The sequence below is a fragment of the Rattus norvegicus genome, chromosome 2 (genome assembly GCF_036323735.1).
Source record: "Rattus norvegicus strain BN/NHsdMcwi chromosome 2, GRCr8, whole genome shotgun sequence".
Classification (NCBI taxonomy): Eukaryota; Metazoa; Chordata; class Mammalia; order Rodentia; family Muridae; genus Rattus; species Rattus norvegicus.
In genome coordinates this window covers 246,257,207-246,280,476 of record NC_086020.1, presented here as the reverse complement: position 1 = coordinate 246,280,476, position 23,270 = coordinate 246,257,207, and the positions used below count along the sequence as shown (strand labels likewise).

At 47.6% G+C, this 23,270-nt stretch overlaps 1 protein-coding gene and 1 long non-coding RNA gene across 3 annotated transcripts in view; both read right to left on the bottom strand.

The window, feature by feature from the left end:
* Positions 1-5,039, bottom strand: part of Erich3 (glutamate-rich 3) — a 102,236-nt gene extending 97,197 nt beyond the window's left edge. The window contains exon 1 of one of the 2 annotated variants that reach the window (XM_017591360.3): positions 4,542-5,039. In XM_017591360.3, coding sequence (XP_017446849.1) covers positions 4,542-4,564 — 23 coding nt within the window. In that variant the 5' untranslated portion in view covers positions 4,565-5,039. The remainder of the gene's footprint in view (positions 1-4,541) is intronic. The other variant, XM_017591359.3, reaches the window with a different exon arrangement.
* An 8,922-nt stretch (positions 5,040-13,961) lies between these two features.
* Positions 13,962-17,960, bottom strand: LOC120100979 (uncharacterized). Its single transcript, XR_005501419.2, has 2 exons — positions 14,963-17,960; positions 13,962-14,415 (listed from the first exon to the last, which is right to left on the bottom strand). It is a non-coding gene; the product is annotated as an uncharacterized LOC120100979 (long non-coding RNA).
* Between the last annotated feature and the right edge of the window lie 5,310 nt (positions 17,961-23,270).

The window sequence follows — 23,270 nt, the reverse complement described above, 5'->3', positions numbered from 1 at the left end:
CCTTTCTGTCCAAATATCCTGAAGAACACTCAGTCTCTCTGTTCTGTCTTCCCAAGCAGAGGCTCAGAGAACAGAAAGGAGCAGGGTGGCCCTGGTCTCTAAACCAGTTTGCAAACTTGGATTCACACAGTCCCAGGATGCCATAAAAGACTTTCCTGAAGACACTCGAGAAGGCTAGCTTCAACGGACGTCTACTCCTTAACTTCCTCCTGTGCTTCTTTAAAAGGAAACTTCTGTAAAATGCCTTTTCAGTAATACTGATTCCTACGCCCTCACACCTGCCCCACTATAAATTATAAACACCCTTCTGCTTCCATGAAACGGAGGTGCCCCTCACTCTCTGGTACCCCACTGGGGAACATGGAGCTTAGGAAAGCAGAAGTGTGAAGGGACAATCTGAGGTATAGTCTAGATGTTGCTACATCAAACACCTTCCGTGCTGGGCAACAAGTCTGATTAGAAAGCCAATAGCTTCCAACCCATTGCATCAGAAGCAGCTGAACTCTCTGGGGAGCCATTAGAAGGAATATTTCTGGTGACGGGTGACTGAGGTTTTGATAGTCAGCCCTGAAGGAATTCTAAGCATTATTATTACCAAAACAAACACCCCTCCCTTTCCATCTCTTTGTATGAATGGGCTTTTTCCATGTAAGGTAGAGTCATGGCATCTATACTAAAAAAAAGAAAAAGAAAAAAGAAAAAAAGAAAGAAAAGAAGAGACCTGTAGCATAGACGATCAGAGGACAAGCCAGGACTAGTGCACCTACCTGTTAAACCCAACCATCAACTGGGACCAACTTGCTTCCTCAAGGTAGCAATGTTGGCCATCGGGAAAACTGCCAAACACATTCAAATATTTAAAAATAGCCAACTCTGAAATTCTGCATCAAAGAGATGATTTGAGGGACAGGCATGAGCAGTGAACTAGAATCTTCTGAGGAGGGCTGGGTTATTCAGGTTGATGGGAAAGACCCCAAAGGCTGCTCAAGCATGTAATGGATACATCTATGGTGGATTACAGTGGGACACATCATCTATGGTGGATTACAGTGGGACACATCTATGGTGGATTACAGCAGGACACATCTATGGTGGATTACAGCGGGGCACATCTATGGTGGATTACAGTGGGACACATCATCTATGGTGGATTACAGCGGGACACATCTATGGTAGATTACAGCAGGACACATCTATGGTGGATTACAGCGGGACACATCTATGGTAGATTACAGCAGGACACATCTATGGTGGATTACAGCAGGACACATCTATGGTGGATTACAGCGGGGCACATCTATGGTGGATTACAGTGGGACACATCATCTATGGTGGATTACAGCGGGACACATCTATGGTAGATTACAGCAGGACACATCTATGGTGGATTACAGCAGGACACATCTATGGTGGATTACAGCATCACCAGGGAATGTACCTACTCTCTGAAGGTGCACAACTGATGGTATACAGAATTATCAGAGAGTACAACACTTCAAAGCTACGTCTTCTGCATTTTTCCTTGTCATGGAGTCTAACTTTTCCCTCCTCTTAACTCAAAGATGTATATTTGATGGCTCTTCTCAGTCAAGTGGGTCTCTCAGATGGGGAGCCAAACCCCGGTGGATTCAGTGATGGGCACGAAGAAAGGGCTATATGGTTTTATTCTAAGCCGGCCGATGGAAGAGTCCCCATTCCCCATTGCGTCCGGAGGCAGAGTGCCCAGCAAACCCATGCACAAACAGCGAAGTGGGTGGGACCCAGTAAACTGGAGGGACTGTGAATTGGACCTGTTCACTCTAAAAAAAACAAAACGACTTTTATTTCAGACAGTAGAACTGGCAATGGTGTCTCATAGTTGGCACCAAAAGGAGAGGCAGCTGAACCTTGAAGTCTCTGTTATCTTTGGAAGACTTTCTAGGACCATTTTGATTTTACTCCCAAACTCCATCTGAACAAAGCCTGCAACAGGGGCCTGTGTGCTTTTGAGATCCAGTGTTTGATGATGAGCAACTCGGGGGTGGGGGTGGGGGAGCCAGAAGACGGCATTGGCCGCTACTATACAGCTCTACAGCAGGAGGAAGTTCAGACGCACGCTGCCGGGTTTATTGCAAAACTGCACTTTATTTTATCTTTAAGATGGGATAATTACCAACTGCCTCAGTCAGGACGAAGAAGGCATTCTGCTTTGATGAAGCCTTTTATTTGCTACTCAAACTTTTACTATTTCCAAATGGTAGCATAAACAAGAGAAATAATTACCCCTTTTATTTGAGGGGGGTGTTGGAGGGAGACTTTTATCCATTTGAATGCTTTTGTCATTGGGTGAGGTTTAAGGCATGTAGACTAAATTCATCTCTGCCCATCGTTTCTGCTTGTTTGTTTATTCCCTTGTGACCGTGTAGCCTTGGCTGGCCTGGAGCTCATTATGTCCACAGCATTTGTCTTGAGATCATAGAGACCTGCCCAGTTCTGCTTTTCAAGTGATGGGATTTAAAGCCCTGCAGCCCGCGTATTATTTTTATAAACTAGTCACAGCACACTTACACCGGCACTATTAAAAAATTTAATATAGCCACCCTCTATAGTAATATCTGGTCACAATGTCTGTGATTCAGCAGATGTTGACATGATCTGAGCGAGTTCTCTGCACATCCGTGCTCAGGTCTATTAGACTATTGAGTGGGATGATGAGGGGTCCAAGCTGACCAGAGATGCTGGCTTTATGTTTCGGCCCTGGCCCTTCCAAACTGTAGCACCTTTAGAAACCTCCCAATCCTAATCTTCGTGTCTGTAGAGATCTCAGTCGTTAGAGCCTCTGAATGCGCAATCAGGGAGGTTTCTCGTGTCTACACCAGAATGGAACCTGGCTCACCTAAGTATTTAATGTCTGCTCTAAAAGGGATTTTTTTTTCCTTTGGTGACCGCATGCCCTATCATCCAGCACCACTCATTCAACCAGCGATTCTTGAGCTCCCCCTTACCCTGGACAGTCCTAGATACAGAGAAACATGTCATATAAGGCATGGAGCTGATATTTGAAGAAGCTTTGCCTCTTAGTGCAGGATGTGTGGGCCGAGCCCACATCACCCTTGAACAGTACTGCAGAGCGTACACGTTTATCCCGTCCCCTTCCCCCATGTGCTCAGAACTAATGGAGCTTCAGAAAATTTTGACTTCGGTTTCTGAAATCTTAATCTTGGCACAGTTTAATAAGCAACTGCAGGTCTGCCTGTATTTTCACATAAATGATTAAATGGAACAACCGGGTTCTAACTTAGCCAAAAACTTGACAAACATAGGAAGAGACCGTGACTGACACATTCATTTTCCTGGATTCAGACAAAGTGCCAACAGCATCTGCAGAAAACATATTATTCCCATCCCAAGGGACCCATGGCCAACAACAATTGCTCAGAAACTCAGCAGCAAATCATTAAAGCACCAAAATTCAATTTAGCATAGGTGCCCTCACTTTCCAAAATGTTCTGAACCCACCTTCCCTTCCAGCAGGACACCTTACAGGACTCTGGACGTTCAAACATTACTATTTCTTGTCCTCTCCCTGGGAGAACCGGTTAAAAAGTGAAATCTTCAGGTTTGACTGAAGATCCTGAGAGCAATAATGAATGTGTTGTCTCAGACACCACCAACCTCAAACGATCCTAAAGAGGATGCCCTGTGCCAATCCTCTGCTCCTTAACATGTAAAAAAAGGAAACTGAAAGGCATCTTCAAATTAACTTGCAAAACCAGAGAAGGGAGGGGGGTGTTCTGTTGGCTAGATACATGGTAACAAAAGCTGACCTAATGTGTGTTGCACACTTAATTCAAAAGGCAGGTGGATTTGTGTAATAACCAACAAAGATTGATCAGTGTCTCTTATGTATGGAATATGGCTAATATGCCTTCTGAGGAGTCACCATATCCACAGACGCTGTCTGCCTGTGTGGGCACCTCGTTCCTTGATCTTTCCGGACATACCACTTTCCTGGGCCCGGGTGGTTCGAAAGAACACATTATGGTGCCTCTGCAACTGGGAAGATACATTCTGACATAAGGTGCCTCCCTCCTACAAGGAGGCCTTCCTAGACAAATAAACGACCTTTCCTTTGTATGCAGGCCAGAGAGAGAATTTATCTCTGTCTTGAATCTCCCAACAAATGCGTATCTCAGTAACTTCTACTTTAGCATTTAAACACTTTTGTTCCAGACTGAGGGACATTCATCCCAGCTGATATCCGTCCCTGCGTATTGTACGCGATTTTCACATCCATTTTTCCTGTCTTTCCTGTCTTTCCAGGCTGAGAATTTCAAGAGTGGTGAATGTTATGAAGAAGTGAGGATGGGTAGGGAGGAGATAGGACGCCTGGGATTTCTGCCATCCTCCTGCAACCTAGAATCTGTGTATGTTTTTTTTTTTTTTTTCTCTCCCCAGTTCTCCCTCCCCCTCCCAGAGCTCCGCAGCAGGAGGGAGGAGGAAGAGAGCCGCTGGCTGGAGCCGCCACCTGCCACAGCTAGGCAAAGCCAGTTGTCACTTACCCAGCGGGGTGAGAATGGCTCATTTTTGCAGAATCCTTTTCGGACCCCGCTGCAGGTGCAGATGCGGCTAGCGGTGGCTTTGCGCTGCAGTGGCGGGGATTCGGGGCACCTGGGCTGGGCTCCGCCCTTCCTCACCCGGGCTCCCTGCAGCCTCCCGGTTGCTACTTGATGGCGTCCACAGACTCCCAGTTGCTAAGGGAGGAGGGAAGGCGAGCACCTAGGGCTGGGAGAAGCAGCGGTGCTGCTGGAACCAAGCCTAGGCAAGCTGGAAAGGAAGCCAGCTTCCACCCTGCTTACTGGGCCGATATGGGAGGAGATCCAGCAGGCTGCAGCTTAGTTACTCTGGGGTTACCGTTCCCCAGGCACCTAAACCATGAAGAAAACACACACACACACACACACACACACACACACACACACACACACACAGAGGACCCTTTCTGGCTCAACTTCTAGCTAGGCCCCTAACTGGATTCTGCTCGCAGAAAGCCCGGAAAAGCCACAATCGGGTGCCTTGGTTTCTGCTCCTAAAAACAGACCCAGGACGCAACAGCATTAAAGATGCAGTTTCCCTCTTTATGGGTCGCAGCTTTTGTTTCTATAGCTGCAAAGCATAGAAATCTTAGACCACCAGCTTTCTTCCTCCCTGGAAATCCCCATCTTTAGGCCCCAGGTCCCCTTGCCTCCCCATGTTGAGAGGGTCGACGGGAGTAAAGGCTAGGCAACTGCGGATTGAAACCCTGCAGAAGACTAGTTTAAGGGGAAGGAGCGTTGGTAGGAAGCAAGCTCCATCCTGGGCTGAGATGAAGGATTGTTGGTCTTGCTTTGTCAGATATCTGCTGAATCATGGACTTGTCTGGCGACTTTTGTGATGGCAGGACACAGTGACAGTGGCTGAGCTACCTCTGGGTGTCTATATCAGCTCTCCTCTAGTTCTCCCACACTCGGAGGTGGGAAAGCCATCGTCTTCTCCGTTTACATTCTGCTTTTTCTCATATTGCAAAAGTCTGCTGAGCATGAAAAGCCAGTCAGCCTCTTTGGCATCTTCATTCCTCAGAGTCACTGTGACACCTCCTTCACCTACCCCACCTTAAGTTCTAGCAAAAGCAGAATCTTCCCCCATCCCTGCCGTGAGACTATAACCCCACTCTTGACTACTTGGACAGAGTTTCTATCTGTCCTTTGGTACTCAGGTTGAACACTGTTTTCTTTAACATCCTCAGCTTTGCCAGTGAGCTCTGTATTCATGACTTCCTTGTTTCCCAGACAAAATATGCTAGGGAAACAACTGAAGGAGAGACAAAAGAGTTGACAGTCTCAGAGGGGTCAGTCTGCCAATGTGAGCAGGTGTAGCAGTGGCCTGGGCTGTACCAGTGACACCATGGTGTTATGATTTTCACTTATAGGCAAACCAGGAAGCAGAGAATGGGGCTTCAGCAGATCCATTCAAAGGTGCAGGCAGTGACCCATTCTCTGCCCACCAAGCCTAACCTCCTAGAGGCTCCACAGTCTTCAGAAACAGCACCCCAGCTGGCTGATTCTCATTCTCTCTCTCTCTCTCTCTCTCTCTCTCTCTCTCTCTCTTCCTCCTTCCTCCCTCCTTCCTCCCGATCCCTCTCTCCCTCCCTCACCCCCCTCTCTCTGCCTCTCCCTCCCCCTCCTCCTCCCTCTCTCCTCTCTCCTCTCCTCTTCCTCCCTTCATACCCCTCCCCCCACCCCCATCCTCACATACACAGGCATTGCTGACCATATCTGACTCTTCTCTATCTTTCTTAGCTGAGGGTAAGACCTTCCATTTTGCATATTTACTTTTTATTCTGTCTTTGGAAGCAAAGTAGCAGGTCAGCAAATGTTCAGAGCAAAAACAAAGGGGAAGGACGATCTTCTAAACTGCATGGTTTTTACTGAATGCCCTGTAGATGCTTCCTCAGCCTATGCAGAGACACAGGGACTCAGACATTATTCCCAAAGTCCACATTGGCCTCTAAGCAGAGGAACAAAGACTCAAACTTAGATCTAGCTGATCTAAAAGAACTGTAATTTTAATCATTATCATGTGATTTCTTTCCTCCTGTAGCTCCCGTAATTTGCTGCAGAAATTATATTGTGCATAATCTCATAGTTATCAGACCATAGATACCTGACATCCCAAGGGTAAGATTAAGTAAACTGATAGATAGATAGATAGATAGATAGATAGATAGATAGATAGATGATCTATAAATAATAGATAGGTGATAAAAAGATTGATGATTGATAGATTATAGATAGATGGTGTCTTAGTTAGAATTTTATTGCTGTGAAGACACACTACGGCTAAGGCAACTCTTATAAAAGAAAACATTTATTTGGGAATAGCATACAGTTCCAGAGATTTACCCATTATCATCATGGTGGGAAGAATGGCAGCAGTCCAGGTAGACATGGTGCTGGAGAAAGAGCTGAGAGTTCAACATCTTGATCCATAGACAGCAGAAGCAGACTGTGCATCACAGTGGGCATAGCTTGAGCATAGGAGACCTCAAAGCCACACACACACACACACACACACACACACACACACACACACACGAGAGAGAGACAGAGAGAGAGAGAGAGAGAGAGAGATAATGACACACTTCCTCCAACAAGACCACTTCTGCTCCTCTACTCCAACACCTTCTAATATGCTGATCCCTATGAGACAAGCAATCAAACACTTGAGTCTATAGGGCTATACTTATTCTAATCAGATCAGATAAGTACTGGCTAGCTTTATGTCAACCTGACATGAGCTAGAGCCATGAGAGAGGATGATGCCTCAATTGAGAGAATGCCTCCATAAGATCCAGTCCATTGTGGGTGGAGCCATCCCTGGAATGGTTATCCGGGGTTCTGTAACGAAGCAGGCTGAACAAGCCATGAGAAGCCAGCCAGTAAGCAGCACTCCTCCATGGCCTCTGTGTCAGCTCCTGCCTCCAGGTTCCTGCCGTGGGTGAGTTCCTACCCTCACTGTTCTTCCTGATGAACTGTTATATGGAACTGTGAGCAAAATGAACTATTTCCTCCCCAGGTTGTTTTGGTTATCATGTTTCCTAAGTAAGACAACAAATAATAAAATGGCAGATAGATGATAGATGATAGATGATAGACAGACGGGCACACAGACAGATGATAGATAGACAGACACACACACAGACTGATAGGGCTGGTAGTAAAGGCAAACAGACTTATCTAGATTGGCAGCTTAGATAATCAGAATGAAGAACCCAAGGTTGCTTTGGGAACCAGATGGCTAGGACTAGAGGTAGACAGAAGCCTGCTCCTTTCCCAGATGTCTCCTCCCGATGCGCTGGACTGTAGAGTCTTTGTGAGGTTTCAGTGCTGTTCATGATCATCAGATTCAGCTAGACAAACACTGAGGAGTGGGAGGCTAGAGATGAAGAGGTGGAGGGAGTAGAAGTAGACCTTACTATGCACTAGGCTGCAGACGGCCCCCTTACCAGCATGCATTAATTCATGAATGGGCCTGAGTTCTCCATCCCTGTGAGCTACACCATTTCACATCCCCGATGAAATCCGAGAGGAAGCCCCTAATTTCCACTTCGGAAAATGCTCACTGTGAAAATGCATTGGGAATTTAGCCAGAAGGAATTTTTATGTTAATTTCTGTTATGGAGAAAGGGTAAGGGAATGAAGGGGGGAAAAAAAAGACTAAATTAAACCATTTCAAGACCAAATAGTCACTAGAGTCATTTCATTTTCTTTTGAGAAAACAAGCCCCCAGATGTGCCCTGTAATATCAGAAAAAATCATGCAGACATTTCTGCTTTGTGGAAATCTCTATGGGCTGGGAGTGAGGGTCAAACGCTGAGGGAACTGCATGTGAGGCAGGAGTGCATAACAGGGCTTCATGTGAGCTCCGTGATGAGTGATGGACTCAACCACCCAAACTCCTAGTGGCCACCCTAGAGACTGAGGATCTGTGGCTAGCTAGTTAACTCCTGACCAATGTCTAATTGTTTTTGTTCAGCCATCAAACAAGAGTGATGCTACATTTACTAATGGGGTGGGGTGGGGAATCTTAAAGGTTATAGAATCCTATAGAGACTTGAAACTCATGAAATTTACACTGTCTGGGAAGTTCTCCTGGAGGGAACCACACCCATTTTCAAGGGCACCACCTTTGCTGCTCCCCATGCCGCAGGGCAAAGCGAAATTGCTCCCACAGTGGCCTGTGCTGCACAAAACCTGAAATACTGTTAATTCACACAGAATGTTTTCTAAGAAAGCTGCCTCTGGCCTATATCAACTTTACAGTCAGCAAGGGTACCTCATTCAAGGTGCTTGAGAGTCAGTGTTTTCCCTCTCGCTTTGCTTTGTTTCCCCAGCGGCCTTCACAGCATGCCCTCCCCTCCTAAGCTCTGACAAAAGCAAACTGAGAGTCTGGGATGAATGGACAACAGTAATGTGCCTGTTTTTCCGGGCATGAAGACCTGATTTCGGCCCACAGAATCCACATTTAAAGATGTTGGGCACAGTGGTGCACACTTGTAATCCCAGCACCAAGGAGAAAGAGACCATAAGGTTGCTGAAGCTCACTGCTCAGCTAGTCTCACTTTAACTGGTGAGTTCCAGGTCAGTTAGATTTCCTTTTTCAAAGATGATGGATGGCAGTGTTGAGGTTAATACCTGAGGCTGTTCCCTGGTCTCCACACACATGGGCATACACAGCTATACAGGTCCTCCTGAACACCCACGAGCTTACACACACACACACATACACACACACACACACACATGCATACCCACACATACACACATGCATGCACATATATTCACACACATACACACATGCATGCACACAGATTCACATACACACATGCATACACACATTCACACACACGCTCACACACATACACATGCTTACACACACACATGCACATGCATACACACACACGCTCACACACATACACATGCTTACACACACATGCACATGCATACACACACACGCACATATATTCACACACACATACACACATGCATGCACACAGATTCACATACAACATGCATACACACATTCACACACACATGCATACACACATTCACACACACGCTCACACGCATACACATGCTTACACACACATGCACATGCATACACACACGCTCACACACATACACATGCTTACACACACATGCACATGCATACACACACGCACATATATTCACACACATACACACATGCATGCACACACATACACACATGCATGCATGCACACACATACACATGTTCACACACATGCATGTTCACCCCCTCACACACACAAATGTGGAAAAGAGGAAGAGAAGGCTGATGAAAGAATGAATGGATGGAAGACCTGTCTTTCCACAAGATTCTTACTTATAAAAGGAAAAGATCAAAGACCCAAGACTTTCATCCGAAATAGCCCAGCAGTGCTTGGCAGAAGTTTTGAGGAGACTGCATCTGTCATCATAGACCTAACAAGCCACAGTCCTGAGAGATAGTGCTTTGATGGTTCCCAGGGTTACCTTCCTTGGCCAACACTATGTAACCCTTAGTGGGAGGTGAGTAGAGTCAGCCTTTCACCAGGACATGCCCAGTTGTGCAGGTGGCTAGGTTTATAAGAGAGCTCTCCAGTTCCTGATGGCCCCGAAGTTGGCTGATTTGCTCAGAGCCTTAAAATAGAAACCAGGAGCTTGAGGACTGTTGTGGTTTGCCCTGGAGTTGTCTGTATTTTGATGCTAATTCCACTGCCCCAAGGATGGCTGCCTAGTCAGGTACTCAGGACTCAGGTGACTTCACCAGAACCTTCTCCTCATTGAATTTGTAAAATACAGGTGAGGGCAGGTACAGAATAGAAGGAGGCCTGCCATTGAACAAGAAGGAAGGATGGGAGGGAGAAAAGTTCGAAGGAAGAGGAGGACACTGGAGCAGAAAGGAGGAAGAGACAGGAGGGACAGGAAGTGTAGTCGAGGCGGAGAGAAAATGGAGGCTGACATTAAAATTCCACTCTGTGCATTTACAGGTTTTATTAATGTTCTTAAGGAATGGATGTGTGCTGGCTTTGCATGTTTAGGTGGGCAAGATATCAATTGGGTCAAAGGTTATTGTGTCATGTGTTCTTTCATGTCTAGATTTAAGTGTAAGGGAGTGTGGGGCGGCTGGCCTGGGCTGCCACGGAGTTGGGATGTGTGTTTCAGGCAAGATATCTAGCAATATCTTAGGGCACTGTGGTGACAGAGCAGGTGGGTAAAGACAGCATTTTATTTTTTATATTTTTACAACAACAGAGGGCCAGTGCATCAAGACTGAACACCAGACTATTTAAGGTGAGCGTGCACTGCCATGACATTTTTTCACAGTTGCTATGGTCTGAAAGTGCCTTAAAATGCGTGTGTTGATCCTTAGTCACCTACATGACAGAATTAAGAGGTGGGGCCCTTGGGAGGAGAATATAGCTTGAGGGCAGAGTCTTCTGGGTAAGATGAGGTCCTTTTCAGGGCTTTACCAAAGGCTTCATGGAGGAGCTTCACTCCCTGACACTCCTTGGTCTTTCTGCCACAGCTGGGCATTATCCCAGCAGACACTGCAACAAGATACTGTCTTAGAAGCAGACATTCATCCTGCTAGACATCAAGACTGTGTGCACACAATCCTTGGACTACCTGGATTCTAGAACAGCGAGAAATAAAGTACATTTGTTTCCAGACCATCCAGTTTTAAACGGTGGTGACAGACTGAGGCACTGCCTTCTGTGATGAGCTTGCTCCTTCCGTGATGAAGTGAGCCAGTAGGTGAAGGTTAGCTACATGTAAGAAAGCCTGCAAGGAGACAGAGTGACATACTCCCATCGACATTTTACTTCTGAGCAACATGAATATGGAGAGTGTCTTCAGAGCCTTCTGTTCCTACCGTACCTACTTCTGAACTGGATCAAATCTGCAAACAGACCTTCTAGGGATATCGACCGTTGATGGACTTATTTAGTGACTGGGAAATCAATGGCAATCACAAGGCCTGAGGCCCCAGCAATGAACAGGACTACTCTCTGTCTTCACACTTGAAGTCTGTCAGCTGAAGACAGGGGGAGAAAGAATAGCAGAGCAAAGGGTGGAGAGGTGCCTAGTTCTCATGAGTACCTGAGCTTCTTGCCCAGCGCTCACATAGAAAAGTTAGGCATAGTCCTATACATCTATAACTCTGTGGAACAGCAGGGCAAGTGAAGACAGACAGAAGGATCAGCAGAGCTTGCTGGCCACCCAGCAGAGCCCACAGGTGAGCACCAGGTACTATGAGAGACCCTGTCTCAAGACATAAAGTGAAAAGCAATATGGAAAGAGATGATACCAGTCTCTGGCCTACACACATACACACACACACGCACACACACAAGCACACACACATGCACACTTGTGTGTGCACATGCACTGGAAGGCTCACAGGCACACACACAAGCACACTCACATGCACACTCATGTGTGCACACACACTGGCACACTCACAGTCACACACACAAGCACACTCATGTGCACACACACAGTCTCATGCTCACAGCCACACACACACACACACACACAAGCACACACACATACCCGCTCACATGCACACTCATGTGCACACACACTCGCACACTCCCAGGCACGGACATGAACACACACAAGCACACTCACATGCACACTTGTGTGTGCACATGCACTGGAAGGCTCACAGGCACACACACAAGCACACTCATGTGCACACACACTGGCACACTCACAGGCACACACACAAGCACACTCATGTGCACACACACTGGCACACTCACAGGCACACACACAAGCACACTCATGTGCACACACACTCTCATGCTCACAGGCACACACACAAGCACACTCATGTGCACACACACTCTCATGCTCACAGGCACACACACACACACACACACACACACACGATAAATGGGAGAGCTAAACGCTGTAAAGATCCCTGTATCGTCTCCCATAACAGCCACACCCAAACACCATCCCAGGCCACGTGCCCTCTGTGTCCGATGCCATTACTTCTTCCTAACTACACTGCTTCTTCTACCCTGTGCAAGGATCAGTCATAGGTGTCAGCTTTACTGGATGGGCTTTTAGAGGAGTGAGGCATCTCTGGGCATGTCTGTGTTCCCGGAAGGAATGGCACAAGAGTTAATGGGGACCGTATTCACTGTGGGCTCCTAGTGGGTCTCTTAAACAAGCACACTCCCCACCCCCATGGTACCAGCTATATCTTTCAGGCTGTGACCAACCACATCTTTGACCAGGAGTTGAAGAGAGGAACTACTTACCCTGACTCATAATTGTGGGAACAGTCCCACCATGGCAGGAAAGGTCTGGTAGTGGGAATAGCTCTCAGCTATGGTCACATGAACGCAAGGCTGTTCTCCACATTTGGGTGGATTGGGAAGCAAGAAGACCTGGAGAAAGGTTGGTTATGAACCCCAAGACCTGCCCTCCCAGCAGCTCACCTCTAAACAGTTCTAGAACCCCCAAAATTAGGACTCTCACTCGGTAACCATGTGCTCCAACGCATGTGAGGGACATTTCGCATCCAACATAAAACGCATCTGGAGAAGAGAGGACTCAAAGGTAAGGTTGAAGTTGAGTGAGCACAAGTTGGCTGGGAATTGGACATGGAGGTAGATAAGAGTCAAGTTTCCCCAAGCCAAGTTCTGCCCAGGGAGTCTCTCTACCTCCTGTGCTGCCTGCTTATCCCGAACAGGAACGTGTTGTTATTGGAGGCAGGAAAAAGTGAGAGACAGAGAAGAGACAAGAGATGATGACGTCATCAAGGAAGTTTATTCACACCAGATTCACACCACATTCAAGTGTCACACTGTGTCTGCAGGTTCATCCCCCTCCGGCAACTCACGCTGTTTGTATCGCTGGCACCACTCTTCATACTGTGCTGTGCGTGTGTGTGCCTCATCTCCCCAACCTGAGGGTTAGTGTCTGTTCATTTCCTGACTGCTAATCGATCACTGTAATTTAAAGAGTACTTAGCAAGTAGCTGTTAAATAAATGGCAGGAGTGTGGTCCCTGTTTTCCTCCATGTTTCAACCAGAGGCGAGAAATGAAGAACGTGATAAAACTGGATTCACAAATAAGTGTTCCCCTGTATTGCACAGCATGTTGGGGAAGAGCTTCTTCAACTTAGAACAAGACCCATGGCCTCAAGCAGAAACTTACAGACTCTTACCTGGAGGGACATGATAGACCATCTTCACTGAAATACACACACACACACACACACACACACACAGAGAGAGAGAGAGAGAGAGAGAGAGAGAGAGAGAGAGAGAGAGCGCGCTTGGTACCATCACTCAAACTAGGCTAACATGGCACTAGGTCTGAGACTGTACGATCTATCTTTAAGGGATACGTATTGAGTAATAACGTCACTTGGCATTTATTACATTGTCTCGTATGAAAAAGCAACCCTAAAGGAGTTTAAGATGTTTTTCACAAACTTAAATATTCTCCCAAGAAGCATGCTTTCCCTATAATTTGCTCAGCTAACACTGTCACCCTAGGGCATGAAGATTAAAAAAAGTTGTTGCTCTTGGAGAGATCACAAGCTCTTCAGTTAATATTCTCTCGTGATAAGAGATGAGTCAAGGGATGCTGTGAAACAGGCCTCGGAGAAACTGCAAAGGGGAAAACACTGGACTGGGAGGTGAGGACAGCAACCCTGCCACTGAGCTTCGTGTCACTGAGACAAGCACTGAGATCCGTGGGGGGGGGGAGATGTTTGCCCTGGATTTGTTCTGGATCTGGGCCTGGCAGGTGAGCCACACAGCATGGTCAGGAGTGCGTGGCAGAACAAGACTGCTCCCTCCATGGCAATGGACTGAAAGAGATAAGAGAAAGGAAGGATTTGGGCAAGGTCTGAGTCACCCCAAGGCTTCCTACCAGGCTCCACATCTTAAGGTTTCCACCAACTCTAAATGAGGCCAAGCAGTAGGGCTTGGGAAGACATCAAGAACCGAGGACAGTTGGCGGGGGTTTGAGAAAGGATTGAAGGAGTTGAAGGGGTTTGCAACCCCATAGGAACAACAATACCAACCAACCAGAGCTCCCAGGGACTAAACCACCATCCAAGAGTACACATGGGGGGGACCCATGGCTCCAGCTGCATATGTAGCAGAGGATGGCTTTGTTGGGTACTAAAGGGAGGAGAAGCCCTTGGTCCTGCCAAGGCTTGATGCCCCAGTGTAGGGGAATGTCAGGGTGGAGAGGCAAGAAGGGGTGGGTGAATGGGAAGAGGAAAAAAGAGGGAAAAAAAAGAAAAAATAAAAGAATGGGAACAGCTCCGTTACCTCTACAGAAAACCCAAAGTGGCAGTAGTAAAACCAATCAACAGACAAATACTATTTCCGGAAGCTTGACCCACTCACCTAAAAACAAAAGCCAAAAGTCTTTGAGTTGAACAGTTCGGGTATAGTATCGCAGTTGACCCAAGATCCGACTGCGAGGTTTGGGGCTAGGGACACTGCTTTACGGCAGAATGCTGGCCTAGCCAGCGCCACGCCCCGGGTACCATCCCTAGCATGCCTGAGAGCAAGAAGGGATCGCCAGGTTCTTCTGCCTCTCCTTGGGTGTCTTTCTCTTCACTGATGACTGATTCTGAGGATAAGGAATTTTGATTTGGGGCTTATCCCCTGCAGTCGCGCAAAGCCGTCACCGCCAGAAAGCTCCCAGTGGTCAGACAGAACTGCTGGCAAGAGAGGTTCAGGTGAAATCGGGTTCGCATCCCTAGAAAGGGAAGCAACAGGACGAGGTGACTTTTGTAGTCTGGCGTGATCTACTGGTACCCAGCAGTGGAGGCTGCGTTCTGAGCTGGGAGGCAAAGGGCAGAAGCCAAGTAGTTAGTGCCGACGCACAGAGCGGTCTGTGGAACTTCCCTGGTCTAAAAAGGAACAGATGAGTAACAGAGAAAAAAATTCAAAAGGGGAGGCTGGGAGTGGGGGTCAGTGCGCATAGCCACAGACAGCAGAGGCCCCTCTGCTCCTCCATTGGTATCACGACTTCGAACTTAGACTTGAGTAAGGTTGCATAGATGAGGTGTCCTAAGCTCTGAATTTTTTTTCCTAGAAGTCACGCTGCACAGAACAGACATAAGCAGAGGTCAGAAGTTCTGTCTCCCGGCTCAGTCCCTATGTAAACAAATATCCCAGCTGCGTCGCTATGGAGACGGCACCTGTGTCCGCACCATCCATCGATCTAGGTGGGGTTGGCATGGCTTGTGACTTTTATAACTAAAACAATCTGAGTGAAAACTAAATGTGGTACTACTGGGGAGAGTCTTCAACTGTCCCTGGAATATTCTCTCTCTCTCTCTCTCTCTCTCTCTCTCTCTCTCTCTCTCTCTGTGTGTGTGTGTGTGTGTGTGTGTGTGTGTGTGTGTGTGTGTGTGTGTGTCTTTGGAAGTATGGTCGGCATGATGAGAAGAGCGATGGCAGCCTTTGCTGTTGAAAGCCATCAGGTTTGCGGTCAGTCATCATGGAGAAGTCGGCCTAAGGTGATTCACAGCTGTGGATAGCTACCCGATTTTAAGGGTCATCAAGTTTTGGTAAATTAGTCTTTCCTGCAGGAAGGCACTCCTTGCTATTCTTGATTAAAAATAGTCTTGTTTGCCCAGAACATTTGACTTGTGATAATGTAAAAATATTATACTGAGACATGCTTTTGGGTTTAAGGTTGTTAACTATTACTGTATTTCAAATATCGAATGCGAGTCCAAGTGAACTGGAGGTACCTTTTCCCAGTCTCTTATATCTTACTCCTGTCAGCCCAGAAGGAACCCAGAGACTGCAGGAGGAGGCACAGATGCTGGAGTAGTGTGGTAACCAAGACAGCATTGCAGAGAAGGACAGGAGAGGGATTCCGAGCCTCCCCTGAGGAGAACCACCCCTCTCCAATCAACTGTTTAAAGGAAGAGCTGGTGGTTAAAATAGAGAGGACTGGATCAAAGCCATCCAGTGATTTTGGAGGATGGTGACCAGATACCTAGAATTTGGGGGAGGACCTATCTCAAAAGAGCCAGCAGGAGACCTCTGGTTTAAAAGCTCCCGAGTTAGCATGGAATTCTGTGGCTATTCCTCCTCCACCTCCCCTGCTGGAAATCCACTTTTTATGCTCAGACTGACTAAACTGAAGGCCTTCAGTCACCAAAAGAACAAGGGCAATGGGTAAGAGTGTTTCAAACAGACTGTCCGGATTTCTGGGGGACAGAGATGGGCCTCATCATCAAAGCTAATAAATTCTACCGCCATGGCCCTATGAAGGGCGGTAGTAATGACCCGAAAAAACCAATGCTGGTGAGCGCTGAGGGCCAGGCTCTGTGCCAAACGCTTTAAATGTCAGGTCTCATCTTAAACTCAAATGCTATCATTTTCAGCTTTTTTACAGAGAATGATTCTGAGAAGCAGGGAATTGAAGCACTTTGCCTGAAGTCACACACACGCAGCTAAGTAGGGACCCCGCCTTGGTTGGCAGTCAGCCCCGGTGTCACACTGCCCCCTGCAGGGTGGTTAGGGAGGAACAACTTAGGACCAGGGTGGCAGTATGTGCTGACCTCCAACATGCATCTCAGTTACGTCTTGGTTTCTCTGCGGGGGGTGTTATGTTCGTGCTACACTTGAAATAGAAGGGGCTCGGAAGGGTTAATGACTGACCAGCCGGGGTACTGGCCAGGGCACTGCAAATTCAGTCAATGACGGCTGCTTATGAAGCAAATTGCTTCTCACTGAGCCTCAGAAAAGGATTTTCACATTTAAGACATCAAGATACCTGACTAAATATCACCTCACTTGGTGAACGGATGTTTGTTTCAGCTACCATGAGAGCTACGTGTAGAGTCGTTCCGTGGCGTGAGTCTTTCAGTGACGTGGGAACTGTGTGGCCGAAGCGTGTGTGCTCGGGTATACAACTTCCTCCTTGTCCTCCATCCACATCCCCATCTCCCCAGTACATTCTCTCACTGGTCATAATGCCCACACTACTCTAGCTTCTACTTCGTGAGCACGGTCTTTTGGAGAAGGATGTGCCACCGTCTGCGCCTGTTGATGATGAGCTGAGTGAGCCTCGGGTGGGCTCCCGTTGTGCGCATGTCAGTTACATACTAAGGTACAGGTCGCTTGATTCTCCGTGCTGAAAGCAGGGGTCGTGGTCTTCAAGCCGCATATTCTGCAAGCCTCCTCATTTGCCTTCAGGTGAAGCAAAAGGATACTTTTCCTTCTGGCGCGTGGGTGGGGGCTCCAGGAGAAGCAGACACGTTTGAAAGTCCCTCCGGTGAAGCCGGTACCACCAGCTCGCTCTACCTCCTCGCAGCACATACGCATCTTTCTGTTACAGCCTAGCCCATGCGACTGCCACCTCTTCAGGGTGGGCCACGTGTGCAACTGTAGGCTGGGAGTTCGCATTCTACCTCTGCTGTGTTCTGTTCACGTGGACTATGACACAAAGAGGGCCCTTCAAAACAGTACAACTGAGTGGCCTTTAGGACACACTCAGCCCTGTATGGAAATTACATGGAAAAGGCTGGTTTGGGTTGCTCCCATTCAAAACAAAAGGGCTGTCTGTGAACTCGAAGCACTGAGCACTGTGTGGGGTTTTAGGATGGCAAATCCTAGGCGGACCATTCCACAGAAGAGACCTCTGACGAGGCTTCGAGTGTCTAGTCAGCCTCCACAGGACTGTGGAAAGCATCTGCATGAGTAGATAGATGTCTAAAGTATTCTAAATAGAAAAAGGACAATAGACAGCCCCAGAAGAAGGAGGCCCATCTCCCTGCTGGAAGGATCCTCTTCTTCTGTCTTCACGTTTGGAAGCTTCTGTCAGGCCTCACGTGCCAAAGCACAAAGACACGGGAAGTCTAAATGCCGGTAAAGGACTCGCTTGAGGGATCTGTTTGGTTCGCTGTAATTTTTGGAAAGTCCCCACTGTGAGGTGGATTTGATCTGGTCTAGAAAGCCTTTCCTCTTCTTTACAGTATCAAACAAGAAGTCAAACGCCAAAGCAGGAAGAACAGAAGGCGCTGGAGGGCGTTGTCCTAGAGCGCTGCCATCAAAGTTTGGCCGCTGCTCAGCTGCTGACAGTCTCCTAGAAAAACCTTCTAAGACTAACACATTTCGTTTTCACGAAGAAGCTGAAAATCCAGACGGTTTGGGTGAAATTTTCTAATTTCACTCTACAGGGCAAACAACAACAACAAAATAGCCCTGGTCAGAATTTTGTCTTCGGAGCTCAGATTTGCAATGCCACAGGACAGACAGCCTGTCTGCGGAAGGGAAAGGGGTGGGTGAAGCCCATGCTTGTACCATATCTCCATGGAGAGCGGGCAGGTACTGAGTGATGGAAGATGAAGAAATACAGGGAGAGATAAGTTGTGCTGAGAGTGTGAGACAGCAGGCCACAGTGGCATACTTCTTGTGGTACTCTGAGGGAACCACAGGGTCCAGGTTCTAAGCACTGCAGGGAGGCCGGCATGACCCTTTCTCCACTGAAAGGCCAAGAATGGGAGAAGCACTCTTTGGGCAGCAGGAGCCTCTGTGGTGAGGACGTTTTCCCTAGAGGGTACGTGGAGACTCTTGGGATCATGAGGCAGGGAAGCCGTTCTCGGGAAGGAGCAGAGACTTACGAATTAGGAACTTTCCTCGGCCCCAGGAAAAGTCACGCTGCCATACAGTTTCAAGTGTATTTTCCTGACAAAGATGTAACTTTTGGTACACCTTTGATGCCAACCGTGTCTTCAGATGCACCCTCTGACAGCTTGTTCACAGGGATTTTAATTTTAACACGGATTTAGTTGTACAACAAACCACTAGAAGCCCTAAAACGATGACAGGCACAAGTGCAACAGAGAAAGAATGGGGGGGGGGATCATATGTTAAAGGGAAAGGACGGAATAACACCTAGATCTCGCTTACAGACGTCCCTTAAATGACAGAGAAGCCACAGAGCAAGTGTCAGGCTTTCTAAAATGAGAAGAACCCTTACACATCATGGTTTTTTGTTTTCTCTTTTTTTGCTCAACACACTTGGTTATCCCAAAGGACTTCATCAACAAAGAGACCCAGCCCTGTGATAAAGTGACTGCCGACTCAGAGCAGACAGTGTCTAGACTGAGCTGCCTCTGTGCGCAGGTGCAGGTCAAGCCAGGGCACGCCCAGACCCTGTTCTATGCAGACATGGCTGGTGCAGGAGGAAGGCCACCGGAGGACACACCCCAGGGAGGAGTAGTGCTTCCCATCACAGTTTGGGCTCCGTGCGTTGTTGGTCTTTGGGGCAGGCCAGACCTGAGCGACTGTGTGCTAATGAGTGTGAACTTGAGAACTTGTAACAAGCTGTCAATCATTTCTCAAATTTGGGACCTCCGCTAGGGCTGATAATTAGCCTGAATAAAGCTAAGGTGATGTTTTCAGTTGCTCCAGGCAAATCAGGCAAGCAACCAGAAATTACCATCAGTGGCCCGGAGTTAAAAAGCCGGATCCCATTCCCCTGCCTTGCGTAATGACAGATCCCCGGCTTTGCTGTTTGCCGGTTCTTTGAGCAGCCGGTCATGGTGGGGCTCATTACTGCGAAGGGAAGAACAACCTGTATTAAAAGAGCCAACTTATTTGGGGTGGAATTGACAGAATCCGTGGCGATGAAGTATCTGATTACAGATAAAAACGCCAACCTGCAAGAATGGCCAAGATGGCCCCTCCATCCCGTGTGCCCCGCGCATGTGCGGTTTAGCTCACCGCCCTGACCTCCTGGGAGAAAATTAATTCTGCTCGGGACAGAACATCAAACAACGGCGCTGGTCAGCTTGTCAGGAAACAGAACTCCTCGTCAGCCGTGAGTGGGGCGTTTGACCAGCGTGTTTAGTAGCTGAATATAGAGTCGGTTCCACAGTCAGGGAAATAATGAATACTTGCAGAAGTTCGGGAGACAGTCTCTAAAAGCCACAGTTCCTTACATGGATCTCTAATATCCCCTCAGTGTTTGCATTCTGATCCAAGCTTCAACAATGTGGGGGGGGGGGGGTCACAGAGCTTAATTTCCTGCACTGTTTGGCTTCTTTTATTAGCAAATTCTTCACACAGAAGCTATACAAAACCCCGGAGCCGAATGGAAGGAAACGGAAACGTTAGAAAGGAATCGAGGATGTGGAATCTAGATGGGTTCTTGTCTATCAATGTAAACTAGATAAAAACGGGCCTATTTTATTTTCCCGTTTCTTCTACCCAGCCAGTGAGAAGTTCACTGGAATAACACCTCTCTCAAAACTGGTGCCTGCCAAAGGGTGTGCATGTAACACCGCAAACATCGATTTATTTCTTAAACAGGGATTGCGAGACACGGTGAAACTCACAAGTCTGTGCATATATCGGAATGACCTTAGGATACAGATCTGCTGCTGCACAATACACGCTTGGATTTTAATTTTCTCAGTAAACATTTACTAGGTTCACTCAAAGCAGGGCTGACTTCCAAATCTGGAGGGACCCTGCCTTAGATGAGCCGTATTTGCCTGTACCTGAAAAGGCCTAAGAGGTATTTCGTCTGATGAAAGGAAAAAAATAAAATAAAATAAAATCACAGAACATCTTCAAAGGGATCTTTTCCCTGGGAATCTATGGGTCTGCTGATCCCAGGATTCTCGAACACACTAAGTCTAACCGCTCCCTCTTCCACAATGGCCTCTGAGCCCTAGATGTGCGAGTGTTTTGAAGATGTATCCATGGGACTGGGCTCTTAATTTTTACCTGAAATGCTCAGCACTGCCTGCGTAGCATTGGTGAGTGAGGCAAAGGTGCCCTTGCTATTCTTTACAAAAGCAGCGTGAAAGCTGTCAGAATCAAACAGATGCTTCTACCAACCCTGACGACTCAGAGGGAATGAAACCAGGAGGCTGTGAAGGAAAGGGTCTTATACGTGGCTGCCTGATGGAAACCATCAGGAAAGACTCTCGCCAGGGCCACTACCCACACGGAAACCACCACAACCTTCTTCAAAAAGTACCTGCCCAGCGACTAGCAGTTCTACCTTGGCCGGAGGCGGTCCTGAAGCTAGCCCCTTCAGCCGGGGTGATTGGTTCATAATGTCTGCGGGCTCCTCTTCAGTTTTGTCTTTTAAAACTCCCCTTCACACTGTAGGTGAACAGTTTGTAGAGAAGTTGTCCTAGCTTGCAGTCCCGAGTTAAGTCAGCAGCGTTGCAGGAAACTGGACTATGGAGGGTCAACAAAGCTGACTTGAAGATGCCATCTCTCACGGTGCCCTTTGCTTGTCCTGGTTTGAATATGCTTGGCCCAGGGAGTGGCACTTTTACGAGGTGTGGCCTTGTTGGAATAGGTGTGTCACTATGGGTGTGGGCTTTAAGACCTTCACCCTAGCCGCCTGGAGAGTGTATTCTGCTAGCAGCAGCCTTCAGATGAAGATGTAGAATTCTCAGCATATCCTGTACTGTGCCTGCCTGGATGCTGCCATGCTCCTGCCTTGATGATAATGGACTGAACCTCTGAACCTGTAAGCCAGCCCCAATTAAATGTTGGCCTTGTAAGAGTTGCCTTGGTCATGATGTCTGTTCACAGCAGTAAAACCCTAAGACAGGGTGCATGCTGAAAAGCAAACAAACAGATCACACCCATCCCCAGCCACACAGACAGCGCCTGAAAGCATGCATGCCCTGCACCTTTTGCTGTCAGGACTTCTCCTCCACCTCCCTGAGCTTCACGTATCCAGCAGTGCGCTCCACCACTTCCCCTCTTCGAGAATTATCTCCCATGTATCTCACGCATCAAAGACTACCTGTCACCCTAGGCTGCTCCTTTTTCACTGGCTTCCCTGTCTTCCACGGTTCTCAGTTTGTGAAAGTGTCACCGTGTCGTGTTCACAGTGGCGCGTGGTGGAACAAGCGATCTTGTCCAGGGGTCTAGCTTGGGAACGAACACCGGCTTGCAAAGAAGGCGCATGCGCTCAGAGCCTTGCTTATCCCTTCAAAGTTCCAGCTCAGTCCCAAACGGGGTCTGCGTTCTGGTTGCGAGCTGCTTGTGTGTGTGGCTGCAGCTGCTATGGCGCCATTACCAACCCAAAGTGTGGCTTTCACGCCTCACATCTCCCCCCACCCCCTACCGCCATTCCTAACTTGATGCCCTGGCTTATAAATTTTTATTTCACCCCAAACATTTTTTAAAGTCGAAGTCTTCCATTTTACTTTAGCAGTTTCAGCTGGAACACTGCGTTTGGAAAAGAAAACGCTTATAGAAGAGCTGAAGGTTAAATCAGCTTTATTCTGTAAACAGTGCCTAAATTATCATCTCCTCCCTTAACAGCCCAATTAGTGAGTTACAACAAAATCACAAAGCTGGAGAGATTTAAAACGTGGGGCTAGTGCGCCACCTGCTGGTAATAAATAAAGGTCGTTTTGTCAACAGCCACAAAAGCTACTTCCGACCATGTCTTCCCCGGGGGTGACATTTATTCCTTTGAATTTGTCGTTCATGAATATCTGGTATGATTCAGACCCTGCAGTGGCACAGAGATACTTGAGAGTGGCAGGTTTCATCCTTAAACCCGAGTCTCTTGCACTCCGGGAAGAATTGTTCTTATTTATTCAACAACCTCCAGAAAGGTCTGTAGCCAAGTATAGAGGACTCTGTGTGTCCACGGAGCCGACTTCATTTCAGAGGTGGCCCTCTGAAGGATGAGGCCTTGAAG